The sequence below is a fragment of the Rhinopithecus bieti genome, unplaced genomic scaffold (assembly GCF_001698545.2).
Source record: "Rhinopithecus bieti isolate Rb0 unplaced genomic scaffold, ASM169854v2 scaffold_39870, whole genome shotgun sequence".
NCBI lineage: Eukaryota > Metazoa > Chordata > Mammalia > Primates > Cercopithecidae > Rhinopithecus > Rhinopithecus bieti.
This window is the reverse complement of record NW_016817144.1, coordinates 2,596,659-2,620,275: the sequence shown is the minus strand read 5'-3', so window position 1 is coordinate 2,620,275 and position 23,617 is coordinate 2,596,659. Positions and strand designations below refer to the sequence as shown.

The window sequence follows — 23,617 nt, the reverse complement described above, 5'->3', positions numbered from 1 at the left end:
CAAACGTAGCTGATCCTGATTATAAAAGCAGCTCCTAGCAGAAAGGGACAAAGGCCTCCACGCCACTGACTTAGCTTTCATGCTTCCTGGCAACCTCTAACCATGGCTATACTTGGGCGGTAAAGAGTCTGCTGCTTCTGATGTTTTCTGCCCCTTCACTACATCTTTCTAAGCCTGATGCCCTGGAATGGCCCCACAAGCCTTCTGCCTCCAGTGCTGCAAGAATTTTGGTGGCAGTCTGGCAGTTAAAAAACTTTTTTTTTTGACAGGTCGCAGTGGCTCATGCCTGTGATCCCACCACTTTGGGAGGCTGAGGCGGGCAGATCAGGAGGTCAAGAGATGGAGACCATCCTGGCCAACATGGTGAAGCCCCGTCTCTACTGAAAATAGAAAAATTAGCTGGGCGTGGTGGTGCACATGCCTGTAGTCCCAGCTACTCGGGAGGCTGAGGCAGGAGAATCGCTTGAACCCAGGAGGCAGAGATTCCAGTGAGCCAACATTGTGCCACTGCCAGTCTGGCGACAGAGTGAGACTCCGTCTTGAAAAAAAAATTAAGCCATTTCTTCCGAGAATGCAGGTTTCAGAGTAACAGGCTCATAAAACAGCCTTCTCAGAGGCCCAAATCCCCAGCCATCTTTAACAGGGCTTTTTGCTTAGCAGGAAAACAGAAGTCAGCAGTAGGCTTTGGAAGAAGGCAATGATTTCTTTAAAGCCCCTGCCTGCTCTGCACACTCAGGCCCTGGCGTGTGGCTCCCTGGAATAACCAAGTGCAGGCCAGCACTGCCCCAACTTCTACGCAGGCCTCTTGCAAAGGCCCCCGGGACTTAATTGGTTCTGTCGCAAATGAGACGATTGCTTTCCTGGGCTTGTGTCTAATGAACTCCAACCTTCTGGAGTCTATTGAAGGCTGCCTGTGACCCCCTCTCCCCTTCCCCTCCCCAGCCCTGTTCTCTCCCCAGCTCCCAGCAGGGCAGCCAGCCCCCCTCCCCAGCCCCTCACAGCCCGCACTGGCCATTGTGACGGGGAGAAACAGCCAGGGCTCTTTTCATGCTTTATGGGGCGCTCCTATTCACTTGTTCAAGGAAATTTCAAAGGGGCCTGCTACCCTCTTATCCCCTCTAAGCTTCCCGGGATGAACAATGGGCTGAAAGCGATTCAGTTCAGCTTTTCATCCCCCACACACTTTATTTCTTGCCCAGCGCTCTCATCTGCACGAGGCCCACAATTGGCAGAGCTCTGAAGAGGGGGTCTGATCCCAGCCCTGGGAATCCCGGGTGACCGCCCAGCACTGGGCAGGATCACACACACCCAGGGCCAGTCGGCCAGAGAACACGTTGCATCGCCAAGTCTGCTTGCAGCAGAGTGGGGAGGGCCCCAGAGACCCCCATGCCTGGCACCCAATGGCAGCTTGAGTCAGTGCCAACAAGTCTGGAGACCCTTCTGATGTTTTCTAGTGAGCCCCACTAGAGGCAGCGTGAGACAATGCCCAAGAGACAGTGATCCCACATGGATGCCAAATGCACTCCCAATTAGTATAAATGCCCAGGTGGGCACAACTGTGACAGTTAATCAGATAACCTGCGCACTTGGTTGGCAGAGAGCACAGAGTCACGCAACACCACCAGGACGAACAGAGCCAACGCCATGAGCCCACGGGTCTCCAGGCCTTGCAGGCACTTCCTCCTGGCTTACTGGTTTACTCATTATCCATCCAAGGCAGCTTTGCCACAGGATAGGCTTATTAACACTAACAGGTTCTGCCACCAGGGACCTAAAGGTAGCTACTATGCCCCCAAAGAGAAAGCTGCTATGTGAGGGACTTACCCTCTTCTGTCTCTGTATCAAAGTGGACCTCACTGACCTACACACTAACCCTTGCCACCTAGAATAGGGACTGGCAAAGGTAACCTTTCTGATCCCTGAAAAGTGGCTCCCCCATGCTTGGAATCCAAAGTGCTTCAGCTAAAGGGAGAAGGGTGAGAGCTGTAAAGTCACCTCTAAATAAAAGAAAGTTTTTTTTCTGGCAAGAGGATAAAAGAAGAGGAAGTAAATGGGGAGGCTGCAGGGAAGAACTTAGAACCTGCTCCCTTCTACCCCTCCCCGAACCAGTCTTCCTAAAAAGCAGTCTTGATTACTAAGAAATATAAATAAAAGAAACCCAAAGTGGCTCAAAGGTCTCATGACCAACTGGTCCTATTCACAGATCTCATGTTGAGAATGCTCGTGCCTGGGGGAAGGGCAGAGCGGGCAAAGTGCAGGGCCTGGACCTGAGGTCTGTCTCAGAGGTGCATGACTGTGGAACCACCAGACCTTATTTCCTCATCTGTAAAATCCCAAGTATCTGCCTGCCTACCTTTCTGATTGGGTCTTGCTAGGATCAAACAGAAATAAGTATGGGACTACACCCAAATTATCTCATCATGAACCCAGAATAACACCTCAATGATGGGGACTGACATGCAGCCAAGGACCAGGAAGCAAGCCAAAAATAGTCTCTAAGAAAACTAAACAGAAGTCTTATCATCTTACGTAAACTGCATTTGACTTAGGAGATTCACTCAATGCCTTCAATCAATTTCAACTTACTCTTATTTTACACATAATGCTAAGATTCCCACACAATGCACAAATTAATATATGCTACAGGAGGAATGCTTGCTAGAAGCAAGCACACAGACAGCAAAACACCACAGCAGGGAGAATGAAAAGAGAAAAGAGAGAAACTTTTCGAAGGGGAAAGGGTCAGACAACCGTATGCACCCTCATTGACTATGAGAGAACCACTACAACAAAGTACACAAACAGATCTTGATATTATTTGGATAACTGACAGATAAATTTTGCCCTGTCTAATACTATTCAATAATGACAGAGCAAATGTATTCTAAGAAATATGTCCACCAAAAAATTATCAAAGCATAATTTTTTCAAGTATGGATACTGAAAGTTCAGTCAATATGGAAAACTGACTTCTGTGAAACTTCTCCTATCTCCATACTGGATGAAAGGTGTGTACTTTCCTGTTTCCATATTGGATGGAAGATGTGTATTAATGCCAAAATGCTATTTTTATTAAAATTGAACCTTGCACCTTAAGGATCTCTCTCCCTTTACTAACAAGGGAATTTGAGGTAACACAATAAAAGCCACTAGCAAAATAAATAGTAGGTTCCCAAACTCACCTCATCAACTTTCCCTCCAATTGGTCCCATGCCACCCACAGGCCAGGCAACAGGACATTGGCCAATGAAAACCAGATAGTTTCAAACAAACTGGAAGAATAGATGGTCTAGTTTTAGGAAGCTAAAAGGAACAAACTCTAAATATTTAAAGTGTGCCAGAACTTACACAGTTCAGTGGGTTTGCCTTTCAAAATTGTTCCCTTAGCAGGCGAAATTCTGACTCCAAAACATTGAAAAGCTTTCAAAGACCATTTCTGGAACAATGAATCTCAACCGGGTGTTGGGTGCGAAACCTTTGGGGAATTTCAGCCATCACCCCATCCCCAGGCTCCACTCTGGGTCTCCTGAACCAAAACCTCAAAGGATGGCAGGAGACGGGGATACCCAGGCCACAGCTACACATCCCTCCTCATGAGACTCACTGAGGATCACTGCTGTCCATCCTCAGAGATTGCCATGACTTGACTTCAGATGACCTAAAATTCAAAACGTTACCTTGACTAAGGGCCTTCTGACCTCATCAGACCACGCCAATATCTTGGGTTACTTTCAAAAACCAAAGGCTGTCTGCCAAAGATCCAAGATCAGACACGACTTTGGAGACAGCCCCTACTTAGGGTCCTCAGTATCTAACACTCCACACACACTTACTGAATAAACGATGTCCATTTAAAAACTTAACAGTACGGAACGTTACACACTGTGGCTCTTTAGAGATTTCTGGCTTTCCCACCCCCACTTGCAATGCCTTTTCCTCCAAAAACAATGAATACCTAAACACAGACCCTTCTAATGCCACCTTGTCTCTCAGCTGTTGGTTCTGCAGAAAGGATACCTGGATTTCTGGACCAGCCAAGCAACTGTTCCTACAGGGACAACCAGATGACAACCAGAAGAAGGTTTTTTAAACTCAAGGAATCTATAAATATTCATTCATCCTAATCTTCTACTGTCCTTTAGTTTTCTTCTGTTACAATATCCTCCCAACTTTCAAAGCTCTAAGCTTTACCCTACCCAGATGACCATGTCATCCTCCTTAACCAGCACCATACCCTTGTCATACTCCCCTCCCACCAAACCGATGTCCATACACGCACAGGTGGGGTCTGCAAAGCCAGGTGAGGATGACAGATGATTCTGGCTAAGTGCCCAGGTGGTTTCTACTCCCAAGCAAGCCCACAGAAGGGCAGCCACGATACTCACACACTGCTGTCCGTCATGGACATGGAATCGTCCGTCAGCGCATCGCTGGATATCTCACTGTCGTTGGCGCTGGTGGCTGGCGCAAAGACATAGCCGGAACCTACATGATAAGGATTAACAGGATCGCTCCTCTTGAAGGACCTATGGGCAAAGTACAACAGTGGTTCAGTCACTGACCCTCACCAGAAACCCAGGTAATCAAGTGACCCCAGGACAATCCAGCACACCATCCCACTATATGCTCAACGCCAACCTGCTGCCCGGGTCCAGCTGCTCACCTGGGCAGAAAGCAGAGGCCACAAAAGGGAGGCCTCCTGAGCCACCAGCTCATCACCCTGGGGAGAAAGCAAGCTGGTTCCTCTGCGCCCCCCCAGTGGTGGGTCTGCCAGGGCAGAGGGTATTCCAGAGGCAGCCCAGGGGATCCTGTGAAGTTCTAAATGCACTTAGAGACAGGAAGGAACTGGACTCTGCTTTAGGAGAGGAGACCATGGAATGGAACAGGGGAACAAATCAGTGGAGATGGAATATCTTTCTCCGCTCCACCTCCCTATCCAATCCTGCACCAAAGAATACAATTTCAGGGTCCCAAGACATCTTAAATATCCAAACTCCTTGTCTGGGGTCTGTTAGCCCAGTCCAGAGATGCAAACAGCTAGAGGCCAGTGTGGTCTTCTCACTTCGACCCTGGGCCCACGGTGAGCTGGACAGATGGGACAGCAAAGTTCAAGACAACGTTCAGGACTCCAATCCCACCTGCGAGCTCTGCCGTGAGCTGCTGCCATGCCCCTTCCCCCATCCCCGGCTTCCGCTCCCCAGGGCTGGCTAGTGCAGCAGGACTGAAATGAGCAACATAGCTGTTTGAAAGGAAGGCCCAGGCCCCTCCTCCGGTGTCTCCAGCCCTTTTGTTTCAGTGGCCTCTGGCTCCTCATTTCACCCTCTTGATCTCCTTCCAGAACAACCAGTGTGCACGTCTCCTGCTGGGCTGCATTCCTCTTGTGTCACCAGTGAGGGGCTTAAGTAGGGGGGAGGGGCAGATAGGTCGGCAGGCTGCAGTAAGGGACCATGTTAAGGCCTGAAGTCGCAGGAGGCCTGTTTACAAAGACCCTGGCATCCTCCACTGGTCCCACCAAGTCTATGCCGGCAACAAAGAAATCAAGTGAGGGAGAAAAGAAAGGCTCAGAAAAGAGAAAATATTCTATTAGTCCACAGCAGCTGGTCTGTAAAGATGGCCATGGGGTTGGCAAATGAAAAGGACCCAGAAAGGTGACAGTCAGCTGTCTGCATATGTTCACCAAGCACCTACTCACTTGCTACGTGCTGAACTCTGGTCTCCTGGCACTCAGGGCCTGGTGGGGGTATGTCAGCATACTGTGGGGGTATGTCAGCATACTGTGGGGGTGTCATGAGGGAGGTACGCTCAGTGTTATTACAGGCCCACGAGGAGGGGAGAAGGAGCACTGGACTGTGCCCATTCTACAGATGAGGCCCTTGGAATTGAGAATTCCGGCAGCCTGCCCAGATCACACAGCTGGAGCCAGTGGGCACGGATTGAGTCACCTGGCTTTCCATCAGACTGCCTCCCAATACAAAGACTAGACTCAACATGTTTCCAGGTTCTCATAGAATAAAAAGCAGGAAAGGAGTGGCTTAGTATAGGTAACCCAGATGATGGATAGAACGTTTCTAGGAGGGACGGCTGGGGACGGCTCCCTGGGACAGATGGGACTAATGGGACTCCCTGGGATAGATGGGACTCATGGTTGAGCAGGAATTTCAGGAGATGACACCCAGGACTAGGTAAAGGGAAAGGCAGTGAAAAGCTCTCCCTAGACTAGGGAGAGAGTGGGGTCTAATTAGCCAGGCTAAGAAGACCTGGCAAAGACATGGAAGTAGGTCTTCAGTGCAAGGTCAGAGTCCTGTCTTAACTGGATGGGGAGGGGCCAGGGGACAGCAGGGGCGCCAGGGGACTGGCAGGGAGAAAGCACATAGGATCCAAGGTCTTTTACCAGGCTGGACTGAAAGGAGGGGTGGGTGCAGGCAGGGAGCCCTGGGGGGAAGCCACTGCCACAATTTGGTGTGAGAGTCTGTCTCAGCAGGGGATGGTGGGACGGAAAAGAAGGTGGGAGAGGCAGTCCCTACCTTTAAGGAGTTTGCACTAGGTGGAGTCACCAAACAAACACAAAAAGTTACAGGGCCATAAACTTTTTAAGCCAGAAGGGACCCCTGTAATCATCACAACCACCCAAGGAGGTAACTGAGCACCACGTGGACCAAAGGCCTTGTCAGACTTGGCCAGAGGAGCTGGACCACAGCTGTGCCCTTGATCCTGTCCAACTGCACCAAGTCAGATCTTAGAAATATGCTGTAGGCAAAGAACTGACCAGAAGGTGCAGACCAGCAGCGCTGCACATGAACCCCTCGACACTGACCAAGTGACTTGTGACTGTCACGTGGACACTCGGACCCTGTTCTCATATCTGTAGAGGGCAGGAAGTCTCACGACAGCCTAGGACTTTTTGGTGAAGATGAAATGAGAATGGTAAGATCTTCCAGGCCTTCCTCCAGGTCTATGTGTCCTCAATCTGGAATTCCCCAACACCAAGGGCAGAGAGGAGTGGTGAGGGTGAAAAGAACAGTTCATTCTTCTGGAGAAAAGAAGGTTGATTCAGTGAAAAAGGCCTCATAGTTGAGAAGGAGGGCTCTCTGTTCAGCATCCCCACTAAAGGAAGAACAAGGGGAAATGGGCTTCAAAAGTTAGAAAGAAAAAGATACTTCTAAATGGTCAGAGGAAATCCATAAAGTAGGTAGGGACAGCTGTGAAATCACCCGTCTTTAAACCAGGGCCACAGTGCCCGGCCATCTGGGTGTGTAAGTGAGGCCTCAAAGCAGGATGCACAAGATGACTTCCTTGGGGCTTTTTCCTCTGGTTAGGAATCCAGTGATGAGGCCATGCTGTAAACTCTCAGTAGGGACCAGAAGTCAGAGGCTGGGCACTGCTGCCTACTTGGCTGCAGTGCTCACTGCTGGGCTGAGTCACAACCTCTCCAGACGTGGGCACCCACCTGAAGAGCAGGCAGTTGGATCTTGGCCCTCTGCACCAAGTTCTTAGGTCTCCAAATGAACCAACAAAGGCACAGTAATTTGGGGAAAATCACAGGAAAATTCCAAAAAAAACCAAGCGCCAACAAAAACAGAGAGCTCCAGCCGGGCGTGGTGGCCTATGCCTGTAATCCCAGCACTTCGGGAGGCCAAGATGGGTGGATCACCTGAGGTCAGGAGTTCGAGACCAGCCTGACCAACATGGAGAAAACCCGTCTCTACTAAAAATACAAAATTAGCCGGGTGTGGTGGCGCATGCCTGTAATCCCAGCTACTCGAGAGGCTGAGGCAGGAGAATTGCTTGAACCTGGGAGGCGGAGGTTGTGGTGAGCAGAGATCACCCCATTGCACTCCAACCTAGGCAACAAGAGTGAAACTCCATCTCAAAACAAAAACAAAAACAAAAAACACACACAAAAACAAAACCAGAGAGCTCCTATTTTCTCAAATACCCTAATTTCGTTCATCATCTTTATCATGATTTATAATGATTGGACACTGGTGTTTCCATGTTGAACACCTGTCCTGTGAAACCAGACTGTAAGCTCCATGAGGGACAGCCCTGTCCTCACACGAATCTCCGATGCTGAAAGTAGCGAATGGCACATGGCAGGGACTCAAAACCTTGTTGACTCTCCTTAAAGGACCTACGACCATCGGATGGGTCGCTGGAAAAGTTTTTTAGTTTAACAGGCATGGTGCAGCACCGAAAAAGCCAAAACAGCCTTAAATAGCATTCAAACACTCTTTCTTCCATGCCTTCAGTCCTGCTATCTTGGTGGTATTAACACATCAACCATGTCTCCAGTGTAAGAGCTATACTTCAGCCTCTGTGGGGAGAAAATGACTCAACAGAAAATTCCTTCCTCCCAGCAAAAAAGACACCTAACTCAAACCCTATGTGTGCTCACACAGCTTTGCACTCGTTTAACACATGGATCCCAAAATAAACTTGTCTCCCTTCACTTCCAAAATAGAGGACTACTGTGTGACCAGTAATTAAAAATGGAATATACTGCTCTTAACTCAGTTGACTGCAATAAAGTACTTGGATTTTCCTACAATCATAACAAGACGGGACAGAGAAAGGAGGCAGGGTTGTGGGGAGAGGCAGAGACTCAGTTTTTCAGAACTCAGACCTTTGTCAAAAGTGCCACATAATTTTAAGAAAACGGAGTGGGGCTGTTTTCTTGTGATTACTTTTTAAAAAAAAAAGGTGGGGGAAGAAACTTAACCACGCTACGGTAATTGTACCCAGATGCTTTATTTCTTCAAGACTGTTGTGCTTCCAGTTGCTGCGAGGATTTTAAATTCCTACACAGAGTAGAGGCCTATGGTGCAGATTTTGCAACAGCCCCACATCCACAGACCTGGTCTGCAACCTCAAGTAAGCAAGGGGTATTCAGCCTGCAGGTGGCAGAAACCCCTGGAACCCTCAGGGAAAGGAGGTGCCAGCTACTTTCTGTTTTCCCCTATCCTGTTCTTACCTCCTCTTAATGAGATGCTGTGGCCATGCCCTGCCCCATATACCAAAGGGGAGCCTCCACATAGGGAACACAGAACTAACCTGATAGAACTGACCATAAGGGGTCCTCCTCCTCTTCCTCTTCCTCCTCCTCCTCACCTCCCCTTCTCAAAACAATGCAACTTCAAAAGTATATGCTTCTAAGTCTGTGCGTTCAGGGCTTTCCAAGAGCCCTCTGAAAATTTACTCACAAGGTCACTGCCCAAAAGGCAATACCCTCTTCAACAAGCGTTTTCTAAGGCAAGATCAAGGGACACTCGGCAAGGGGCCAGGACTCCAACAGCACTGGGCAACGGGGCCTTTTGAAAACAGGCAAACTTTTACAAGTGGATCTTAGCAAACTGCCCTCACCAGAGCTTCCATCCTCTAATTGCGGACTACTGCTTCCAGCATATCTTTCCTATGGCATCATTTTCTTTGATAATTGAAGCCAAGCTTGATTCCAATGGCTCTGCACAAAAACGGGCCTCATCAGCGAGTCCTTTCAGAGAACTGGAAGCAGCACTCGGAGCCAGCAGAGGGCCATCTGCTGGGCCCGACTTCTTTTAAGGGAGGCCAGAGCAGAGGGCCCAACGGGAGGCATATGAGCCCCACCTTGGGCAGGACACACAAGGGCCCGTGCAGAAAGGCGAGGACACAGGGAGGGCTCTGTGCACCCAGCACCGTATTCTCCTCCCTAAAATAAATGCTGGGCCCAGTGCCTAATTCCACAACCCCCCTTCGCACACACCTCAACACTGTGCGTGTGTCTCTGTGCCGGGGTTTTACACGTGCTGCTACCAACAAGTTGCTTTTGCTCTAAGTTATTTATAGCCATCGTCAAAAGCCCAGGCAACCCCCTCAACCACTCAGACCAGAGTCCTGCCCTCTGAGGATAATTCCTGCTCTTCCGCCCCAACTATTTATATTAAACCTGACACCAAATCAGTAAGGACACAAACAAGTCATTAAAAATGAGGCTCCTTTGAGTGCCCAAGGTAAACACAGGGCTTGCAAGCCTGGCCAGTGCTCCGGGCATCCAGCTGCCAAGACCGCTCCTCAGCAGCTGCTGAAGCAAGACCCTCCTCAGCAGGACTGACGTTTCTGTTTCATTCGTTTTACTGACTTATTAAGCCCATCCCAGACGCCAGGTACTCTGCAGAATGAGTGAGTGTGCGAGGGAGGGAAGGGGGGCACTTAAACCTTAGATGGGATCTCTACATTCCAAGAACTAGCTGGAAAACCAGACTTCAGTTCAACAAGAAAGTTGAGGCATGGGGGACAGGGGGCCATTCTAAAACCTGACAATGGAAAATGGGCTAAGCCAAGAGCCACCCTTTAAAAGTGACATCTCAACCTGGTTGCCCTTTTGACATTATCATTACTAGTTATAACACTTTGCGGCTGTTCAAAACGTTTCTCTCTACAAAAGGCTTTCATGTTTATTATTTTGGTCCTAATAACAATCCTATGACACAGACAGAAGGAATGGTGCCCACCCATTTTACAGATGGACACATGCGGTTCAGAAAGGCTTCAACACCCAGGTAGTAAGTGGTGGACAGGGCTGGAACGCAAGCCTTGGAATAACTCAGGAGACCTTTTGATATACTGTGCACACACTCGAATGTCCTGCACGTTAAAATGATGTTAGATCATCTGGCTATGTCTTAAATTCTCTTTAAATATGCCCAGTTAAGACACATGAGCTTCAGAGAGTCCATGAAGATGCTTCATCTCAAACCAACAGTGGGAGAAAGCACACATGAATCTAGTATGGAAACTCTCAGGTCAATGACAAGCTGTCACCTCTTTATCAATAATGTCCACAGTTCACAGCCAAGAAGGCAGCCCTGGAAAACAGGAGCTTCTGCCCCTGCCTTCTGGATCTCAAAAGCTCCAGGAGTCAAATCCTGGTAATATCCCAGATGAGGCAAGCCCAGGCTGGGTCTCAATTGCCCACCCACAAAGGGGAGGGTTCACAGCAGAGCCCTGCCTGGGGAGGTCATCCAAAACCACACACTGTGCTATTTACAAAGGTGACACTCCGGTCCCGACAGTGGGAGACACAGAAGCCTCAGTCAGGAGTCCCCTGGAGAAGGAGCCTTTACCACGGCCCTTACGTAGTCTCAGCTTTGGCTGCCAGACTAGAGAGCAAGGAGGCCAGCGCCAGAGGCTTACCCAAACGTTTTCATAATGGTGCCGGCAGGCATAGCAGGTGCCCAGCGACTGACCCACTGCAGAGGCCAGACCCAGGGTCTTCCTCCCAGACAACCTGACTCCATAAGCATGAAGACGGTGAAACACCTCCCTGGAACCTGTGCTTCCTTGCAAAAGTCAACCTGGTTCCACTTAGGTGTAGACCAGATGTCTGAGTAAAACTGGTTCCCAAGCCACAAGCGCGCCCCCTGGTGGTTGGAGAACAAGCCCTTCCCCTCCTGGCCAACAGTCAACTCCGCCACCCCTAAAATCACGGCCCGCTAGGCTCAGACTTGGCCACCGGAGAGGCTCAGGATCAACCATCTGGTGCCCACCTCTCTTCCTGCTGCTGAGCACTAGAGACCACATCCTACAGAGAAAGGGAAATCCAGAGGCAGCTATCAGATCGCAGCCTGAGCCCCTAACACACAGAGAAATCCACAAAGGCAGCAAGATACACCATTCAGAGAGCAGTCAAGTGCAGCCCCATTCCCTGCCTGTCATCAACCACACCCCAGAATTAAGAGGCTCATTCTCTTTTGGGATATTTGGAAGTCGGGAGGAGGGGAGAACACAGAAAAACTCATTCTAACAAGAGGTCTGAAGTTGCCTCCAAAGGTCAAGAATCTTAAGACTTGGCCATTCTGCAAAGAACTATTTGTCTTTGAAGCCTCAAAGAGAAAGTACTCCAGGGCCCCAGTACTCCGGGCCAAGATCTCTTCTCCATCAGCACTAACAAAATAATCAACTGAAGTCTGACCCTCGGACTCATGAGCATTGAAAACCTGGATTAATATGCCAGCAGGCTCTAAAGCTAAGGGTCCTTCATTCGGGAAAGTCACAGGACCTTCCCTAGTTAGAGGCCTTTCTTGCTGGGTAAATATCTAGTTCTACAAAGAGAACCACAAACTCAGTTAAGCCAATTGCTGGCTCTTATCTTAACAGAAAAGTTCAAAAAATAAAAATAAAAAATCCCACTTACCCCTCAATGGGTGCACACATTATTTCCTGTGCCTCCACCACAACCCAGCTGCCTCCCTAGCCACATTAATTCCACCCCCTACTGATTAGTGGTGAAGTGACCCCTTCCAAAACCAGCGCTTAGTGGATCTGGTGACTCAGAGGCATCAAAAGCTGCTGTCCTCTCTCTCTCTCTCTCTCTCTCTCTCTCTCTCTCTCTCTCTCTCTCTCTCAGCCCCTTCTGAGACACTAGCCCAGGATAATAAGTAACCCACATTAGTGAATACTCCTTGCCACTGTTTGATGTCAGCACTGAAGACTGCAGGTATTTAGCCGTATGTTCATCACTTTCCCCCTCTTTAAACAACAAAAAGCAAGATCAAAAAGGGTTCATGGCCAGCAGTCCTAACTCTCAACAGACCTGTCAGTCTCTGCAGCGCACCCATCCATCCATCCACCATACCTAAAACATCTGCAAAGTCCACAGCATCAGCCCACCCACCCTCGTCCAAGTCTCACCTGTATCCACTGTCAACAGTTTCCGTGGACCTCACACTCGCCGTCGCCCTCAGAGTTTTGCTGGACAAGCCAACCACAGTTGGCGAAAGTTTGCACTTGAAGTCGGCACAAGTCCACTCCTCTTCTTCATTCAAGGTGGGGAGATAGCCACATACGACCTTTAGGCTCCCGAGTCCCCCATTACTCATGTAAGCTGTGTTTTCTCCCCCACTCCTCACATATTCGAGGTATATATCAGAAGTCAAAAACATCTGGTAGGCATTTTCCTCCATCACCGACTGGATCTCAGTCTGCGCCTGGTCAAACATGATGGAATCAATCTGCTGCTTCTTGATGCCATCTCTTATGTATGTCTTGGTGGCAGGCTTCAGCTGCTTGGAGACAATGCTGTTGTTCTCAATGTACCTTTTGTAGATCGCTTTGGCTACTCGTAAAGTTTTGGCATCCTTCAGGTTCATCTGCCTGAAGCCATTGCAGGCAAACCAGAAGTCTAAGGTATCCACGCATTTCTCCCTCTCCAGGAAAGTCCGGAACAGGTAAGCACCGTCTTGATCGCCCAACAAGGAGTGTAAGGACTTGGTCCACCGGGTCAGAGGGGAATCCGGAGATGCCCGCCCCTCCGGCTCCCCCAACCCGTCTTCGTTCCGCCTGGTGTTGGAAGAGACAGGCACAGGTTTGGTGACCTGGCCCTTCCCCACCCCTAGCTGACACGGTGGGGTCTCCCCTTCTTCCCCTGGCACTGGGGGCCGCGGGGCATCCTCACGGAAGCTGCTGCTGGGGTCCGGGAGGCGAGTCACCAACATAGCGCTACTCATGGTGAGGGAGCTCTTCCTACAGAGTTTGGGAATTTTTTTTTCTTCCTCTTCCAGTTCCTCTCAGCAATCGGCGTGGTCTCTCTGTCTCTCTCAAGTCAGCAGGGGCTCATCTGAGCCTCCTCTCTGGAAAGAAAAGGAAGGGGGGAGGTGGGGAGAGAGAAAAGGGTATTGATCTAATCAAAACCAGATCTACCCAACATCAAAGCAAGAAAGTAAACAGGCTTTTCAACTCCTCAAATACAAATCAAGCAACCCAGCTATCTGCGAGGTGCTCATCTAAAGTATCAGGCGCTGCTTTTCAAAGGCGAAATCTGAGCTCCCTGCACACTTTTCGGGGTTGGGGGTGGGAGGGAGCTGTTGGGAGAGGCGGGGAAGGTGAGAGGAGGGCAAGTGCTGGGGCGGCAGGGGACACCGGAGGTGTATGTAAGACACAACCTTCCAAAAACCCACTCAGCCAGGGCGCACACAGGGCAGGTCAGCCCGCGCCTCGCTTCCCCTCCTTTCCCCTCCCCCGATCCCATCAACTCCAAAAAGGCGCACTCCCAGCCGCTAGGCTGTGTGCAGGTGAAACCAATTTCGGTAAATTTTCTCCACTCGGCTCTGCACAGATAACTCGAGCTCCAAACGTGCCCTTCCCCGGCATCTGGTTCCCATTCTCCCCACCCACCCCCTCCCTCTGCGCTCCCTCTTCCCACTCCTTAAAAATTCAGAAGATCCTCGCCCGAGAGAAGCCCGCCCAGCATAGGCGGATTGGGCTCCTGGACTCCCAGATTCAGCACGCAAACGCCCCCTCCCCAACTCAGATGTGAGTGTTCGCTGCGCGCCCCCTACCCCCGCCAAGAATCCAGCTCAGTCAACACCTCTGTCTTCCCTGACCTCCACCAAACCAGAAACCAACTCACTCAGTGGAAACTTTGATCTTCAAACTTTGAGAGAGAGCTGAGAAGCCTCGGACTCGGAACCGTCGCCCCCGTGCCCCCAGCCCACCTCCCGGAGCCGCGAAACCTACAAAACTGGATCACCAGCCGTCTCACGCCACTACTGCCTGTGCCAAGAATCCCAAACTCTACTGATTTCAAGCCTGTCTTTTTTCCAAAAGAAAAAAGTCATATCTAACCAATAAACAAGCTGCTTTCCCTAGCACGGAAAGGATCAAACTAGGAAGGGTAGGGGCGGACCGGGGGACGGGGTGCAACCCCGGGCAAGGAGCCAGGGACCCCGGGTCTGGGATGGGTGCACGCTGACCCCGACCGAAGCTTCAAGCCGCGGGGCTGGGCGGCGCGGCCCACGAAGTAGTGGGGCTGCCGTTAGCACCGCGCTACCCGGGCGGCGGGGAGGTGGGGCGGCCCCGTTACCTGGAAGACGAAGGCCGCCGAGGCCGGGCTCTCATGTCCTCCGAGCCCCTCCGGCCCGGTCCCCCGGCCCAAAAGCAACTGAACGCCTCCAGAGCCCCGGCGGACACACCTCGAGGCCGGAGCCCTGGGACGCGCCAGCAGCGTCCAGTGCCCGGGCGGGGGGTCGGTCCCCAGCGCCGCCGCTCGCAGAGGAGCCCGCAGAAAAAGCACAGAAAGCAGCAGCCTAGTACAGAAATGGCGACGCGCGGAGTGTCTGCCTCTCCGCAAAATGGGCCGGGGCGGCCAGGGGCGCGGGGGCCGGGCAGGGAAAAGGGACGCGAGGGACGCGGGCGCCCCGGACTTGGGCCGGTCCTGCGCGCAGACTGAGCCTCCGCCAGCGCTGTGGGCCCCTTAGCGCGGACCCGCGGCAGGGAGGGGAGAAGGGGAGGGGGGGAGAAGTAGGAGGAGAGGATGGGGCGGAGGAGAGGCGGGGGCGGGGGGGCAAGCGGGGGCGCCGCTACCCTTTCATCCACCTCCTCAAGGCACTCCCGCGCGCACTCCACACTCCGACTCACATTCCATTACCGTCGACAGCGACGCGACCCCCGGGGGGTATCTGCCGCTCTCTGTCCCCCGCCACTGCAGCCACTCGGAAAGTCTCTTCTCCCGGCCTCCGCCAACCCGGTCCACGCCCTGGGGAGGGGCTCCGGCGCACGGCGCGCGGGGGCTGCCCGGCCAAGTCCCCCGGGAAGACTGGGCGGCTGGGGGGTCCGACGCTCCTCTCAGCGCCTGCCCCTACCCGGCCCCGAAAGTAGCCGCCTGCCAACTCAAAGGGCCGCCCCCGCACATCAAAGCGCGGGGGCCGCCGGCCGGCCTCGGCCTGGGCCACTCACCATTGATCCCCGCGCGCGATCCGCGGTGGGGAGACCTCGCAGGCGCCCCTGGCAGGGGCCCCGGCCCCGCCCGGCTCGGCTCGCCGGCACGGCAGCCCCGGCCCCGGGCCGGACTGCGGCGTCGGGAACAATGGGAGTCGCGCGCGGGGGGAGGGGGTGCGGGAAACAACCAATCCCGGGATCAGGAGCGAGAGCCACCGCCGGGGAGGGGAGCGGCGGCGCCCCCACCGCTCCTTTTATGCAAAAGAATCTCGAAGCGGGCCTCCGCCCCGCCGCGGCCGTCCGGCCACTGCGGCCCGCCCCGGCCAAGGCTTTTCAACGCAGGTCCTGTTTCCAGCAGTCACTCGGCGCACCAAATGTCTCCCGGCCGCTTCCAACAAAAACCTGGCTGTGGGATTTAACGGCACTTCAAAGGCGCGGCCGAGCGCACGGTCCTGAAAGGGAGGTACAGCCGGCCGCGCCTCCGGGCCGCCCCCCATAGCTCCCGCCGTGCTCCTCAGGGCCGCCCCGCCCGCCGCCCCCCTCCCAGGCCGGCCTCCGTCTGGCCGGGCCCCCTCGCCCCCAGCGCCCACGCCGCGCTCGGCGCTGAACCTCGCCCCCTGTTCCGAGGTGGGCTTTCTTTGAAGCGGGCTCCACTGGGGCCGAGCCTCCACCCCACCACCTTTTTACAGCAGGGCCTCGGCGGGCCCTCGGCCGCCGGGCGGCCCCTGAAATCCCATCGCTGCTGAGGGTTTATTTTTATTTCCCCGGCTCTCGGGCTGTTACTGAGTTGCCAGGACCTTTATCAAAGCGCTGCCGGCTCAGCCGACTCCCCGGGCCCGGGGCCGCGGTAGCCAGTGATCCCGCCCGCGCCAATCACAGCCGCACTCGGCCGCCCGCGCCCCCGCCTTAAAGGGACCAGCGCCCGCTCACCGCCCCGCCCGCCCCGGCCCGCCCCCGCCCACGCTCCGCTCTCCGCGTTAACCCTTCCCCGGCTTCTCCTCCGCCCCCTGCCAGCCCCCCGCGGCCCGGAGGGCGTTCTCAGCCCGAGTTCTGATTTCTTCTTTCAAGTTCTCCGGCCTCTTTGCTCCCGCCTCCAACCCCTGCCTGCCCTCGCTCTCCCCCGCTCTGGAATGCAACAGTTTCTTGTAGCATTATAGCCATCGCAAGAACTGCAAGCAAGCAGATTTTTTTTTTCTTCTATCATCAAACACTTTTCTACTTCTATTCAAGTTTCCCTGGGAATTTGGGCTTGGAGGACTTTATAAAGGGAGTTCTGGCCCTGGGGTTGGCTGGCCCGCTGTCATAGGGCGGACTCGGGCCCAGCCGCTGGAGGCGTGTGCAGGCCTGTGCGCGCTTGTGCACGTGCATCTATCTGAGTTCGGGTAAATATAGGACTGCAGTTGGTGGATGAATTGCGTTTGTGCATGTGTGAAGGTGGGGTGTGAATCCGCCAGTATAGGCCTGAGTGCTAACACCAGTTAGGAGGCATACCTCAGTGCCCTGAAGACCTAAGTCCAGCTTCCTAACCTGCTGGCCATAAGACCCTCATAGCGGCACACATTGGCCATCTCTGCCAAACAACTGCATACCCGTTACTCTTCCGAAGTCCCCTCTTCTGCCATATGTTACATATTAAACCGATATGGAATATCTTTTTTCCCACTCCAAACGACAAGACATGCCGTTTTAATGTATCGAAAATGCCCCATCCCATTGTCACCTTTGAATTTCTCCCACATTTTCCCAAAAACGTTTATAAGGCACACACAACCTTCTCCCTTAAAATGAGAAAGTATGTCACAAACCCAGAGCATTATGTATTTATTCATCTGCTGCTATAGAATGATCCCTTATGAGCGAATAATTAACTTTTCTTCCTTTTAAAAAACATAAAGGGCCGGGCACGGTGGCTCACGCCTATAATCCCAACATTTTGGGAGGCCCAGGCTGGAGGATCACCTGAGGTCAGGAGTTCGAGACCAGCCCGGCCAACATGGTGAAACCCCGTCTCTACTAAAATACAAAGATCAGCCGGGTGTGGTGGCGCGTGCCTGTAATCCCAGCTACTTGGGAGGCTGAGGCAGGATAATCACTTGAACCTGGGAGGTGGGGGGTTGCAGTGAGCCAAGATGGCGCCACTGCACGGCAGCCTGGGTGACAAAGCGAGACTCCCTATTAAAAAAAACAAAAACAAAAACAAATAAACAAAAAACCCAAAACCCATAAAGGTGTGAACCAAAGAGATCCAAGAAGAGAAAGGCAGAGTCCCGGCCTCAGAGCTGTGCAAGGCTCTTACTCTCCAACTTAATGGATGACAAGCCCTTTTAAATGCGAGATGGCCTGTCATTAGGCCTTCAGAACTTTAAAACATGCAAGAATTGTGGCTCTATCTAGGTATCCATAGAAAAAAAGAAGGAAGAGGCTGGGCATAGTGGCTCACGTCTGTAATCCCAGCACTTTGGGAGGCCAAGGTGGGCAGATCACCTGAGGTCAGGCACTCGAGACTAGCCTGGCCAACATAGTAAAACCCTGTCCCTACTAAAAATACGAAAATTAGCCAGGCGTGGTGGTGGGCGCCTGTAGTCGCAGCTGCTTGGGAGGCTGAGTCAGGAGAATCATTTAAACCCAGGAGGTTAAGGTTGCAGTCAGCCTGGGCGACAGAGCGAGACTCCATCTCAAAAAAAAAAAAAAAAAAAAAAAAAAAAAAAAAGGAGAGAAAGAGGAGGAGGATCCACCACCCATTATCTGCTGGAAAGGGGCAGGCGGCAGGACTGTGCACCACATGCCCTCAGCTGAAGGGGCTGTGACAAGGGACTAGAAAGCTCTTAGAGCCATGCCGCTGGACTCTGGCTCATCGGTGCCGTGACAGGTGGCAGCTCCTCCCCAAAACCTGCCTCTCAGTGCCCATGGTCTGCCCCTCCAGGCTCTCGACCCCAGGCAGCCAGGTTGGCATAAAGGCAGCAGTACTAGCTCTGAAATGTGGCCGTCAAGCCAGCCAGGAAGGCCAGGGAAAGAGTGTGGCCCGATGACTCATCTTTGCTTAGGACAACTGCTGGTGTGAGGAAACCAGTAGGCTCTAAACGCCCCAGCCTGCTGGTATTCTGGGGGGTCAGTGGTCCATGGCCCCTCTTAGCCACCAGCTCTGAGCTGGCCCAGGGCCACGAACACAGCCACCCCCTTTGGCCACCCCAGGAGTGCCAAGAGTAAAACTGTCACTGGGTTCCAGGGAGTCTTTAGGCCACAGAGGGTGTTATTACTGGAACAGAAGTGTAGACAGGGATATGGATTGCCATAGAAGTGTCTACCATATAAACAACAGTAAAGGTACACACACAGACACACACACACACACACAAAATGTGGGGGGTGGGGGAGAGATAGAAAAATCAAAACATCTAAAATCAAAATAAACAATGTTCAGAAAAAAGAGGTTTTCAAAAAGGAAGTGGAAACTTGGTCTTCATGGGTGGTTTTCCTCTCCTCCCAGTTGTCACCAATGACCGTCACTGCCTCCCCCAACCAGTCCTAATCACTGTAGGCTCAACTTTAACCAAAGGACTACCTCATTATCCCACCGCTGCGACCGCGACAAGAGGGGACTGGGACTGGGGACCCAGGAGCAAGGCCTGGTTTGGTTTGGATCTTCTCAGTCAATAGTGACACCTCTGAGGGCCGGGCGCGGTGTCTCACACCTGTAATCCCAGCACTTTGGGAGGCCAAGGCAGGCGGATCGCTTGAGATCAGGAGTTCGAGACCAGCCTGACCAACATGGAGAAACTCTGTCTCTACTAAAAATACAAAATTAGCCAGGCATGGTAGCACATGCCTGTAATCCCAGCTACTTGAGAGGCTGAGGCAGGAGAATCGCTTGAACCCAGGAGACAGAGGTAGTGGTGAGCCAAGATCGTGCCATTGCACTCCAGCCTGGGCAATGAGCAAACTCTGTCTCAAAAAATAAAAAATAAATTAAAATAAATAGAAAAACAACTTGTCTAAGAGCATGGTTTCCAGAACAGGTGCTGGGGTCGCCTTAGGGCAATGACTCCTTCCACCATCACCCGTGGCCTGTCCCCTTTCCTGCAGCTTTATCTCTGGTGGGACAGTTCCCTTCCAGCAGGAGGCCAGGCCAAGTGCTGGAAAGCCCTCTCTCTAGCCTCTGAGTCTCTGACTACTTGTTGATAATATTTCTAGAGGAGAATCCAAAGTCCTATGCTTATACCAGCCCCTTTCTCAAGATAGCACATTTTCCATTTTCCCCTTCTCCCTGGCAGCAGCACTATCATGTGACTTGTTGTAATCCTGCACGGTTGCCTGGAAACTGGAAAGCAAGGTGATGGATTTCTGCACATGCTCACTCACCCCCCGCTCCACCTTTAAAGAAAAACCCTGCAGAGGATAAACAGTCCACTTTGCCTAAGTGCAGACAAGTTTAATAAAGCAGAGAGTGATTCTTTGCTGGAATTATATACTGGGCTGAAATCCTAGAATCCCAGAAAACAAGGACTAAGGGCTCCCTGGGAGGCATCTGGCCAGATCTCTGACCTTTAGTCAGCTTCACAAAAACCACTGTGGAGGGGAAGTCACACCAGCTGGGACTTCAGAGGAGCTGAGACCCAGGACATTGCTCTCTCAGATTCAGTAACTTTGTCTTTTATTCCTTTGGAAAAGTGCCGCCTTAGACAATGTACCTTTGTTTGGGGAGGAGGGTGAAGAGAGACACAGGTAACCTTTCCTAAGACTGAAGGTTAGCTAACCACGCTGTTTCCATTTGTTCACCTGTAGACTGGAGGAAACCTCCCCTGCAAAGGCTGTTGTGAGCCTGAGCAATACGATAAATGCCTGGCACAGAGCTGGACACACAATAGAAGAGATGTTCAGAACATGGTGGTTATTTTTGCAGAGTAACTCTGTTCCCTCAATAGTCTGTTACCTATTCTGGGAAGAAACTCCCCATCTCCAAAGCAAAGATACCTTCCATTGGGAGCGACAACCTGGGAGAGTGTGACCCCAGGAGGCTGACCACAGGGGGCCCAAGGGAGACAAAGGAGGCTGTGCCCTGCTACCGTCTTTCAAGGACAGTCCTATGCAGAAAGAAATAAGCCCAGGGGCCATTCAAGTGTTATCTAGTCCAACCCTTCATTTAAGAAACCAGACAAATTGGCTGGGTGTGGTGGCTCACGCATGTAATCCCAGCACTTTGGGAGGCTGAGGTGGGCGGATCACCTGAGGTTACGAGTTTGAGACCAGCCTGTCCAACATGGTGAAACCCTGTCTCTACTAAAAATACAAAAATTAGCTGAGCATGGTGGTGCACGCCTGTAATCCCAGCTACTTGGGAGGCTGAGGCATGAGAATCGCCTGAACCCGGGAGGCAGAGGTTGCAGTGAGCGGAGATCGCGCCACTGCACTTCAGCCTGGGCAATAAGAGCCAAACTCTGTCGAAAGAAAGAAAGAGAAGAAAGAGAAGAAAGAGAGAGAGAAAGAGAGAAAAAGAGAAAGAGAGGAAGAGAGGAAGAAAGGAAAGGGAAGGGAAGGGAAGGGAAGGGAAGGGAAGGAAGGAAGGAAGGAAGGAAGGAAGGAAGGAAGAAAGAAAGAAAGAAAGAAAGAAAGAAAGAAAGAGAAAGAAAGAAAGAGGGAAAGAGGGAAAGAGGGAAAGAGGGAGGGAGGGAGGGAAGGAGGGAAGGAAGGAAGGAAGGAAGGAAAGAAAGAAACAAAGAAAGAAAAGAAAGAAAGAAAGAAAGAAAGAGGGAAGGAGGGAAGGAAGGAAGGAAGGAAAAAGAAAAAGAAAGAAAGAAAGAAAGAAAGAAAGAAAGAGAGAAAGAGAGAAAGAAAGAAAGAAATCAGACAAATTAAGCAAAGGGAAAGTGAGATTTCTCCAGAATCCCTTTGCCCGTATCAGAGATGAGCTGGAACTTCTGAGGGGTCCTGACTCCTGGCCCAGCCTCTTTTTCCTCCACACCATAATGAGGAGACACAGGGTGGGGCTGGCTGAGATGGAGGGGGTGGGACAATCTGGAGGTCTTGACTTTTACAACAGGACTAATACATACAATCTGGGATACTTTCCTAAAAGAATCACAACAGGGCTTCTGCCTGCAATCCCTCTGAAGCATGCTTCCTCCAGCCCCTACCTGTAGGTAGGTTGCCTTGACTCTGCCAGCTGGGCTACCTGATCTGGGTAGTGCCTGATCTCTGCCTGATCTGGGACAGTGCGACCCACGTCTTTTAGAGTGGCAGCCGTTTACGTGGGCATCTCCGTGAAGTTGATCCACCTAAAGGGGAATGGACCTCCTTCCTCTCCCCTTGGCAGAGGAGGGATTGGGAATGCCAAGGTGGAGATTTTGAAGTGACAAGAGGAAAAGTAAGGTTCCCTAAGAAATCCCATCTTCAAGGCCAGATACAGTGACTAACGCCTGTAATCCCACCACTTTGGGAGCCCAAGGTGGGCGGATCACCTGAGGTCAGGAGTTTGAGACCAGCCTGGCCAACATGGCAAAACCCCATCTCTACTGAAAATACAAAAATTAGCCTGATGTGGTGGCAGGCACCTGTAATCTCAGCTACCCAGGAGGCTGAGACAGGAGAATCGTTTGAACCCGGGAGGCGGAGGTTGCAATGAGCCGAGATCGTGCCACCGCACTCCAGCCTGGGCGACAAAGTGAGACTCTGCCTCAAAAAAAAAAGAAAAGAAATCTCTTCTTCAGAAGTGTTGGGGGAATTTATTTGTTGATAAAACATCTTTTTTTATATATGAAATTTAAAACACAGCTAAACAGTAATTTAAAACTTCCTAATTGCGTTGCCTTTCAAATGCTTTTATTATGGATTATAGATAGAGCTGCAAACTGCCAATTTTTTTTCAGCATCTCTCCCTTCATGGTCTTCAAGTTTGGCTTTTAGGAATTGGCTTGAACTTGTAACCAGAGGAGAGCACTGATATGCCTATATTAAAACAAATCCAGGAAGAGGTTTTGTTTTCTTTTTTCTTTCTTCTTATTATTTTATTTTACTTATTTATTTTATAATTTTTTTTTGAGATGGAGTCTCATTCTGTCGCCCAGGCTGGAGTGCAGTGGCATGATCTCGGTTCACTGCAACCTCCGCCTCCCGGGTTCAAGCAATTCTCCTTTCTCAGCCTCCCAAGTAGCTGGGATTACAGACGCTCACCACCACGCCTGGCTAATTTTTTTTTTTTTTTTTTTTTTTTTTTTTTTTTTTTTGTATTTTCAGTAGAGATGGAGTTTCCCCATGTTGACCTTGTGATTCCCCCATCCTGACCTTGTGATCCTCCTGCCTTGGCCTCCTAAAATGCTGGCATTATAGGCGTGAGCCACCGCTCCCGGCCCAGAGGTTCTGTTTCCTTAAGTGATCTTCTCCACTGAGAGACACCAAAACAAAGGGTGAGGTGGGGGGAAAACAGCCCCCCAAGGTCATTTTTAGAAAAGGCACTGAAAATAGAAAGGAATCCCCTAAACTCATCATGCCAACCTGCGACACATGAAGCTTTGCCGATCCATACGTCTGTGTTCCTAAGCCATCCCCCGTAGACGTTTTCCTCACCTCCTGATATCTTACTTTGCTCATTTTAAACAACTTCTGGAAACCAAAGTTTAGCTGAGCTTGAAATAAGTTGCCTTATTCTCCGCTGGGCGCAGTGGCTCATGCCTGTAATCCTAGTACTTTGGGAGGCTGAGGCGGGCGGATCACGAGGTCATCGAGACTATCCTGGCTAACACAGTGAAACCCTGTCTCCACTAAAAAAAATACAAAAAATAAGCCAGGCATAGTGGCACGCGCCTGTAATCCCAGCTACTTAGAAGGGTGAGAAAGGAGAATAGTTTGAACCTGGGAGGTGGAGGTTGCAGTGAGCTGAGATCGTGCCACTGCACTCCAGCCTGGGGGACAGAGTGAGACTCCGTCTCAAAAA

The 23,617-nt window shown here is 51.5% G+C and overlaps 1 protein-coding gene across 6 annotated transcripts in view; it reads right to left on the bottom strand.

The window, feature by feature from the left end:
• Positions 1–23,617, bottom strand: part of AXIN2 (axin 2) — a 113,238-nt gene that overhangs the window by 16,488 nt on the left and 73,133 nt on the right. For 3 of the 6 annotated variants that reach the window (XM_017855845.1, XM_017855849.1, XM_017855850.1), the window contains exons 1-3: positions 15,709–15,837; positions 12,667–13,604; positions 4,386–4,526 (exon numbers count right to left, since the gene is read on the bottom strand). In XM_017855845.1, coding sequence (XP_017711334.1) covers positions 4,386–4,526; positions 12,667–13,481 — 956 coding nt within the window. In that variant the 5' untranslated portion in view covers positions 13,482–13,604; positions 15,709–15,837. The other 3 variants (XM_017855846.1, XM_017855848.1, XM_017855847.1) reach the window with 3 other exon arrangements.